General features: G+C 38.7%; 1 protein-coding gene across 1 annotated transcript; it reads right to left on the reverse strand.

The window, feature by feature from the left end:
- Positions 1-427: 427 nt before the first annotated feature.
- On the reverse strand, positions 428-1,378 carry LOC116894019 (olfactory receptor 52A5-like). Its single transcript, XM_032895734.1, has one exon. It carries the CDS (start codon positions 1,376-1,378, stop codon positions 428-430), a length of 951 nt encoding a protein of 316 aa, XP_032751625.1.
- Between the last annotated feature and the right edge of the window lie 8,982 nt (positions 1,379-10,360).

Here is a 10,360-nt window from a genome sequence, read left to right on the forward strand (position 1 = left end):
AAACAGGAATTCAATAAGTAGAAAAGTTGGACATGATGGCATGTATTTTAGACAAGAAAGGTAAGTGAAGACGTCCCTGCAAGGGCAAGCTGATTGTGAATCCCGAGCCATAAGAGGCCAGTCTCAAAAAAATGTATAATACCAGCAACAACCAAGGTAACAAGGTGAACTGTATCTTGACCTGATTTTTACATGTTCTTACACACACACACACACACACACACACACACACGCACGCACGCGCGCACACACACACAGAGAGAGAGAGAGAGAGAGAGAGAGAGAGAGACAGAGGCAGAGACAGAGACAGAGACAGAGACAGACAGAGAGAAAGACAGAGACACAGAGACACAGAGAGTGAGAGTGCAAAATCAAAGAGGTTTGAGTGAGATTTGCTGTTTGAAATGAAAGTAAACAAATAAAAATATCAAGAAGAATAATTACAATACAAAATTTTGGACACTTGGTCACGAATTTGTTTGGTCTTCACACCATAAACAATAGGATTCAGCAAAGGTGGGACAAGTAGGTAAAGGTTGGACAGGAGAATGTGAATGTAGGATGGAATGTGAAAGCCAAACCTATGTGTAAAGAAAGAGAAGAAGGCCAGAAGGTAAAACTCCAAGAAGACACAAATGTGAGCGACACACGTGTTAAAGGCTTTGAGTCTTGCTTCCTTTTGAGGGAGCCTGAAGACAGTTATAAATATTCTAATGTAGGAGAGTGTGATGAAAATGATGTCCAGTCCAAGTATACTGAAGGCCACAAAGAGACCATAGATCTTGTTGACACGGACATCTTCTGCTGCCAGCTTCACAATGGCCATGTGCTCACAGTATGAGTGGGACACAACAGTGGTCCAGTAGAGTCTCAACCTGCATTTGATGAGAATGAGACATGGAGCTACAAACAGGGCTGCTCTGAGTGTGACTCCAACTGCTATCTGAGTGAGGAGTCTCTGGGTAAAGATGGATGCATGTCTTAGAGGATCACAGATGGCCACATAGCGGTCCATGGCCATGGCAAACAAGATACCTGACTCAATAGCCTGGAATGTGTGTATCAGCCACATCTGTAAGAGGCAGGCATCAAAGTATATGGTTGGAAGGTGAAACCAGAATATCCCTAGCATTTTCGGTAAGATGCACGTACTGAGAGCAATGTCTGTTGCTCCAAGCATTGCTAGGAAGAGGTACATGGGCTCATGGAGGCTTCGCTCAACTTTGATGACAACTAGAAGCAGAGAATTCCCCAAAAGTGCAATGATGTACATGACACAGAAGGGAATCCCAAACCAGAACTGCATAGACTCCAGGCCGGGGATCCCAGTCAGAGTCAGCACTGAAGGCCTGAAGATGGTGTTGTTGGGATGAGGCATGCTGCCTCAGCCTGCAGGCATATGGCTTCTCAACTAGACTGGAGCTGGTGCTGGGGATGCTCCTTCTGTGCTCTGCTCTCACCTAAATTCACACAATCAGAGACGGAATGGGATTTCATATGGCATTTTTCAGATACAGAATTTTACTGATAAGACTCTTTTATGTAGAACTGAGAATGTCTATATATCTTTTCTATGTGTGAATATTTTATTTCTTCTCTTTCTGTGTCTATCTCAATCTATCTCATCACAGACATACACCATAAATATACACAGCAGACAGAAAAACTTTCCAAATAAAAAAGCTTTTACATATAATTTATAAAGAAGACATATTTCTGAATACTTTTGAGAATTATTCAGTTGAAAGTGCGATTTTTTTCTTAGGATAGTTTATGTATGTGTCTGTATACATTCTTTGTTTTATTTACATATGCACATGTTCTTTTTAAGTACTTGTCAGGAAATATTTATGTACTTACTAAAGGTGTCAGAAAATGAGCAATGAAGTATGTGTTTACTATTCCAATAATATATATATATATATATATATATATATACACACACACACATACATATATACTGAATGAGATACACTTATGTGATGAAAGTATACATTTTCATAGGTTTCCTATTAATGCAATAGTTATGTTCAACCTCCAATCTAATATGCTTTTCAATATAGTGAGGGAAATTGTCTTTAAATTCTAACCTAGTTCAACTTGAAAAACCATGTAGGGTAATATCTTTTTGGATGAAATGATATCATAATCGAGTAAGAGAAGGAAGAAATGTAATTAAAATTCAATATCAAAACAAACAAAATTTTAATTTTAAAATATTAATATTACAGGTGTTATTACTTCTATCAAGGTTACATAATTTTAGAGTTTGGAGAATTTATCTTTTAATTCTATACCATATTCAAAATAAAACATGTATTCTGACTCTTGTGCATTCCTTTTGTATTTTACCTAACATATTAGTTTCTTATTTAAGTCCCAGCTCAAATGTCTTTGTGAATTCATCTAGTTTTCAATCAGAAGTTAAACTTTGTCTTATCTAAATTCCAGGTAAAATCTCTATGAATTCTTCTACTTTTAATTAGAAGTTAAATTATTAAGAAGTTAGTATTCCTCTGTTTTCTCATTGAGGGAATATTTAATGATTCTAATCTTTTAGAAACCTCTAAATAAATTGAAATATACTTTTCCCTCAATTGGTTAAGTTTTGGAATAATGTTAATTTTTGTACACATCACATTATTGCCAGTTGAGCACATGCAGGGAGGACTGGAGGCTAGGATTAGGAAAAGGAAAGAAACAGTCTCAAAAGTGCTAAAATTCTTGGTTTCCTTTTGTGTAAGCATTATGGGTTTTTACTACCCCTTGCTGCTCCTTTAATGACCAAAAGTGAATTACATACCTGTATCCGTAATGTGTACAAGAAAAGATGGGAGAAATATTTTCTAGACCGAGAAAAATCAGCAATTCCTGTTAATACTCTGCACATCTATGGGAAAATGGTATGGAAATCTTTCCTTCCTTTACATAATGTCTAGTGTGAGCTGAACTATAATTAGAAGTCACCTCATATGTGCTGGTGCAATTCCCATAGTGTCTTCACACATTACCATAATGTTTCTTTTGGAAGTTCAGACGTTCACGTGGGAACACAACCATGTTTAATTTTCCAATCTCTTTATATGAGTTCACATATTAAAGACATTGTAGCTTTTCACAGGCAATGAAAGGACATGATACATTTTTAGTATCCACTCAAAGAGTATGGTGCAATTCTCATGGGATGGATGAGTGACCAAATAATCTTTTCTATAACCTCCAATTTTACTGGATCTCTTTCTTAGTACTTACACAGGTCTTACACATGTGAAGTGATACAGTGGTTTATAGGTACTCTTCTCTCAATCCTGGTGATGCCTGTAATGTCCATATCAATTTTAAAGAGTAAACTTCAGACTCAACAAATGAGTGAAAAAAAGAAGTTGTAGAGATGACATTTAAAACCAAAACAGAAGAGAAAGAGGGGGAGGGAGGGAGTACTTTTGTAGTTTAAATGAATCTTACTGATTAATGCATAAGTACCAGGGACAGCCAGGCCCAACTCTAATACCACAGTGCCAATGCACTCAGGAAATCTCAATTTAACTTTACAAAGCAGAGAATGGCTTTAACAACAGCTGTCTAAATATCACTGAGACAGAGCAAGCCCTTTTACTTTTCTCAAACTTACTACCAATCACTTCTAGAAAACATCTCTAGCAGTTGTGGGCTTTCGCTGACAGACTGGCAACCCCACTCAATGATCTTTTCCATATGGTCTGGCTCATGTCATAGAGTCATTTTTCACTGCATAAGTAATCAGTACGTGTCATTTTCACAATAGCTTTTTCTTGAATTTCAATCCTCATATTTTTTCACCAAAACTATGTTATGATATTCTGAGGTATAAAACATGGGGTAATACAAAGACTATACATGGACTGACCCTGGACTCCAACCTCATAGGTAGCAATGAATAGCCTAGTAAGGGTACCAGTGGAAGGGGAAGCCCTTGGTCCTGCCAAAACTGAACCCCCAGTGAACATGATTGTTGCAGGGAGGGCGGTAATGGGGGGAGGATGGGGAGGGGAACACCCATAGAGAAGGGGAGGAGGAGGGGTTGGGGGATGTTGGCCTGGAAACCAGGAAGGGGAATAGCAATTGAAATGCAAGTAAGAAATACTCAAGTTAATAAAGATGGAAAAAAAATGGGGTAATAAACCATGTAATGTTCTACATTAGAAAAGGGTTTTAATATATAAATAGTTCATTCTAATTTCTAAAGGAATATTTTTCACAAATTGAATTATTATTGTCACTTATTTAAAACTAACAAACTAAGAAAAAAGCTAATGGACTATGAAGACAAATCTCTATACCCATCACAATGTTTTTAAAGGCAAAGCCTTAACGAATATATAATTAACATATATTTATTTTTTCTTTATTTATGATAGCCAAAGGGATCTTGTCAACTCTATACATTCAGAAACAAATATACACCTTATTATCCATTCTTTGGTCTTGTTTTCTTATAAAATGACAATAAACTTCCTGAGTTTGGAACTCATGGATAGTGCAACTTTCCAAAGCTTTCCCATGACTGTGGATGAAAGTCTTCACTAAGCCCTCTAAACAAGAAATTAACAGAATATGTGAAGCTGCTCAACTGTTGAAAGAAAAAGTGGCTAAATGGGGGAAGAATCTGTAATGTTTTCCATTCTTGTTAATTTTAAATACAATTTTATTGTTCAGTATAATTACTGATACCAACTGAAGAAAGAAGCCGCTGATATCTTTAGATTGAGATTTTGGGTGGAATGAGAACACTGTAATAAAGGGGGAACAGCTTTAAAATTAAAGAATGAATGCAATCATAAAAGTTGAAGATTGGCTTTCCTCCATTTTGATAAATAATTGTATTCCTTAAAGGTACAACGTATCAAATAGAAAATGTAATTGTTCTTTTTTTTTAATATTTTTGTTAATTTTTGAGACTCTCATACATTGTATTTTGGTCATATATATTCACCTCTTCCATCCTCTCCAGTTAGATATATCACCATTATTTCATACCCATTCAACTTTGTGCCTTCGTTTTTTTCATCTTTAAAAAGTCATCTATTCCCTTTAGTTCTGACCATTTCTCATAGGTGGGTGGCCATCCATGCGATGAGAAACATCAACAAAACAAACAAACAAACAAAAACAACATTCTCCTTTTTTCAGTATTATTTTTTCTTACTTACTTTATTCATTTACGTTATATCCAGACTTCAGCTTTACCTCCCTTCACTTCTCCAGGTCCCACACTCTTCCCTCCCATCTCCTATATTCTCTTTCCTTTCTGTTCAGAGAAGAGGGGGCCTCCCATGATTATCAAACTTTTTGGGAATATTAAGTTGCAGTAGACTAGACTGATCTTCTCTTATTGAGGCTCCACCAGGCAGGCCAATTAGGGAAAAGGCACTGAAAGGCAGGCAGTAGAGTCAGAGACAGCCTTTGCTCTTGCTGACCCACATAAAGATCAAGGTGAACAATTATTGTATAGTTTAGGGTACCTAGCTCTATACTATGAATATTTACTGGTTGGTGGTTCAATTTCTGTGAGTCAGTGTAGGCCCGGGTTAGTTAATTCTGTAGGTTTTCTTGCGATGCTCTTGACCTCTGGCTCCTTCAATCATCTTCCTTATCCCTCCTTCTAAAGATTCCCTGAGCTTCACCTAATTTTTGTCTGTGGGTCTCTGCATCTCTTTCTCACTGTTGATCAAGTTCTCTCAGGTGACAGTTATGGTATAATTCTGTCTACAATATAGTACAATAGTGTTAAAAGTGTCAGGCCTTGTTTCTTTCTCATGGCATGGATTGGGCCATTCATTGGCTGGTCATTGCCTCAATTTCTTGCACAACTTGGATGTAGGACAATTGTGAGTTGAAGGTTTTGTGGCTTGTTTGGAAGTTTTTCCTGGTTATAGGAGGTGGCCATTTCATATTCCATGTCCCCTATTGTAAGTAGTCTTAGATACTGTCATCCTCATAGATCCTTGGGAGTTTCCATTGTCCTACATCTCTGGAACATCCCAGATGACCCTACCCCATTGATTTCAGTTTTCTCTCCCAGTTCCTTCTCTTTCTCCATCCTTCCAAGACTTGAATCCTCCTGCTCCCTCCCCATGCTCTCTCCAACACTTTCCCTCCTTTCGTCTACCCCCAATGTCTATTTTATTTCCCCTTCTAACAGAGACTTAAACATCCTGTCTTGAGCCCTCAATGTTACTTAGCTTCTTTGGGTCTGTGCATTGCAATATGGCTGTCCTGTACTTTATGGCTAATATCCACTTATAAGTACTCAACATAAGTACATATCATGTTTGCTTTCCTGATCTGTATTACCTCACTCAAGATGATTTTTATCTATCACTCTATTAAAAACTCAAGTCCCTGTGGACCAAAGACCTCAACATAAAACCAGCACATTAAATTGGATACAACAGAAAGTGCAGAATAGCTTTGACTTCATTGGTACAGGGGACAATGTCCTACACTAACAGCTCAGATACTAAGATCAACAATTAATAAATGGGAACACACAAAACTGAAAAAATTTTGTAAGGCAAAGGACACCATCAATAGCACAAAACTGCAGTCTACAAAATTGGAAAAAATCTTTACCAATACTACATCTGACAGAGGGCTACTATCCAAAAATATATAAAGAACAAAGAAATTAAACACCAGCAAACCACATAAGCCAATTCAAAATGAGGTTACGCTGAAGTGACCCCAAAAGTTCCACCACAGAACTACTAAGCCTGATAAACAACTTCAGCAATGTGACTGGATATAAAATTAACTCACGCAAATCAGTAGTCTTCCTCTACTCAAAGGATAAACAGGCTGAGAAAGAAATTAGGGAAGTGACACCCTTCACAACAGTCCCAAATAATATAAAATACTTCAGTGTGACTCTAACCAAGCAACTGAAATATCTGTATAAAAAAAATTAAGTCCCTGGCGAAAGAAATTGAAGAAGATCTCAGAAGTTGGAAAGACCTCAATGATCATGGATTGGCAGGATTAATATAGTAAAATGGCCATTTTGCCAAAAGCAATCTACAGATTCAATGCAATCTCCATCAAAATTCAAACTCAATTCTTCATAGAGTTAGAAAGAGCAATTTGCAAATTCATTTGTGAAAACAAAAACACAGCATAGTGAAAAATATCCTCAACAATAAAAGTACTTCTAGGGGAATCACCATCCCTGACCTCAAGCAGTATTACAGAGCAATAGTGATAAAACAGTATGATATTGGCACAGAGACATGCAGGTAGATAAGTGGAATAGAATTGAAGACCCAGAAATGAACCTACACAACTGTCATCACTTGATCTTTGACAAAGGAGCTAAAACCATCCAATGGAGTAAAGATAGTAGTTTCAACAAATTGTTCTGGTTCAACTGGAGGTCAGAGTGTAGAAGAATGCAAATTGATCCATTCTCATTGCCCTGTATAAAGGTTAAGTCCAAGTGGATCAAGGACCTCCACATCAAACCAGATACACTCAAAGTAATAGAAGAAAAAGTGGGGAAGAGTCTCAATCACATGGGCACTGGGGAAAATTTCCTGGACAAAACATGAATGGCTTATGCTCCTTGATCAAGAATTGACAAATGAGATCTCATGAAACTGCAATGCTTCTGTAAGGCAAAGAACAATGTCATTAGGACAAAATGGCAACCAACAGATTGGGCAAAGATCTTTACCAATCCCATATCTGATAGAGGGCTAATTTTCAAAATATAAAAAGAACTCAAGAAGTTAAACTCCAAAGAGCCAAATAACCCTATTAAAAAAGGAGGTACAGAACTGAAGAATGAATTCTCAGCTGAGGAATATTGAATGGCTGAGAAGCACCTAAAGAAATACTCAACATCTTTAGTCATCAGGGAAATGCAAATCAAAACAACCTTGAGATTCCACCTCACACCAGTCAGAACATTGTACTACCTGCGGACTCAGCTATACCTCTCCTGGGCATATACCCAAATGATGCTCCAACATACAACAAAGACACATGCTATACTATGCTGATAACAGCCTCATTTATAATAGGCAGAAGCTGGAAAGAACCCAGATGCCCTTCACCAGAGGAATGGATATAGAAATGTAGTACATCTACACAATGGAGTACTACTCAGCTTTCAAAAGCAGTGATGTCATGAAATCCATAGGCAAATGCATTAAACTAAAAATATCATCCTGAGTGAGGTAACCCAGTCATGGATAAACATACATGGTATGCACTCACTGATTAGTGGACATTAGACTAAAAGCTCAAATTACCCTAGATATAGTCTAGAGACCACATGAAGCTCAAGAAGAAGGATGACCAAAGTGCAGATGCTTCACTCCTTCTGAAAATGGGGAACAAAATATTCATAGGAGGGGATATAGAGGTAGAGTTTGGAGCAGCAACTGAAGGAACAGTTATTCAGAGCCTGCCCCACAAGTGGCCCATATATATACACACACATACAGTCACTGTGGAAAGCCGCAATAACATTCGCCACCACAAGATGGCGCTGGCTTCCACTGTGCCCCACGTAGAAAGCCGGGATAGCATTTGTCATTACAAGATGGAGCTGGCTTCCGCCGCGCCAGCCTGCCTTCCTTTCAGGAAGTTAACTGTGTGCGCATGTGCAAGAGTGTCTTCGTGCCAGGTCTTTGCCCACTCCGGGGTGTGCCTATGAGATCATGGGTAAGCGACCAATCAGGTGTGGATGTGCCGCGCTAGGGTGTATATAAGCCACGCCATGTTGGCGCCCCGGCTCTCCTCTTCAAGATGTAATAAACGCTTTGCTGCAGAAGGATTCGTGTGTCCGCGCGTGCGTTCCTGCTGGCGAGACGTTGGGCGTGCTGAAACCGACATCTGGTGCTGAAACCCGGGAGAAACGCCACACCATCTCCAGGTGCCGAGGGGGCCCTCCGTCCACAGAGAGAATCTAAAGCTGCAGGACGCGGGTAAGCTCTGAGAGATATGTTTGGTCTTGACCTCTTTCACTTCTCTCCCCCACTAGAAGATGCGGCGGAGGCTTTTGTTATCGTTTTAGCAGCCTTTATTCTTTCTCTTTTGGTTTTTGATTTTGTGGCTGCTGCTAGGCACCGTCAGAGGTCGTGCCTAGAAGATGGGAAATGCCGCCCAACTGTGATAGCGGGACAGAGAGTGCTAGGGGAGTTACAAGACAGCATGTCAGAAACAGAGCGGCATAAAAGATTAAAGAGCTCAAAGAGAAAAGATACACGTAAGAAAACAGACCCTCCCAAAGACTTTAGATATGAGGGAGCGAGAGATTGGGGAAAGAACGCCCCGGGAGAGAAACAGAGAAAGGAGAAGAAAGCTTTGAAAAGGAAAAGCCTTTATCTGGTAAAGGAGTTAGAGGCTTTGGAGCTTGATAGTTCAGAAACAGACAAGCTTAGCCCCTCTGAGGAAGAGGATTTAAAAGATGAGGCAGCTTGTTATGAAGAAGAAAGATATGGGCCTAGGTGGAGAGCCACTGTGAAGAAACTGAAAGTTATGGATCCTTTGTGGGCAAGGCTGGTAATTTTGTTTAAACTTCACAGAGTCATACTGATCAGATTTGATAGAGGTAGACCGCCTGAAATTTATTCAGGAGAATCAAACAAAAGGATATGTTGTGGTTTGCCTTGCCAAGATGTGGTGTGGATAACATGGTTGGTGAACAGAGTTGGTGGACTGGGTGATCAGCATATTGTTGGTTTTGTAAATTGCAGAATGGTAATAATACTTGGTTCACCTATGTATAGGGAAAAGGTTTTTTAACTGGACAAAAAGGGAAAAACACCCTGAGGGAAAACATTCACCGTTTTTGTTTTTACTTTTTTATTTTTATTTATTTACAACAACATATGGCGCCCAACTAATCCATTAGAAATCAACTAACCTGAGATAATAGTTAGACAAACTACTTCTTAATTACAGGTATTCATGATGGGTGTGACTTTGAGTTTTATAATTATATTATTACTCTGGGAGAGAGTGCAAGATACAAGCTTTTCTGGTTTCAGACTAAGGAACACAGTATTTTGGGAGAAAGATTTTGTCTTTGTGCTTTTAAAAGATGTGATTAGGCTTTGGAAACCTCAAAGAGTCATAATGATCAGATTTGACAGAGGTAGACCACCTGAAAAATTTATTCAGGAGAATCAAACAAAAAGATATCTCGATTCTAAACTTTTTCTTGAGAGTTGTATTTTACAGAGCGTGCCTACCTACTTGGAATCCTGGTCTCAAGGACTTTCAGCTGATCCAGTCAGGACACATCAGCTACAGCATTTGCTTCATTCTTCCAACCCCCTACCCCCAAGGATATCTCAACACCCATGTACAGCTTGAA

This window comes from Rattus rattus, chromosome 2 (assembly GCF_011064425.1).
Source record: "Rattus rattus isolate New Zealand chromosome 2, Rrattus_CSIRO_v1, whole genome shotgun sequence".
Taxonomy (NCBI): Eukaryota; Metazoa; Chordata; class Mammalia; order Rodentia; family Muridae; genus Rattus; species Rattus rattus.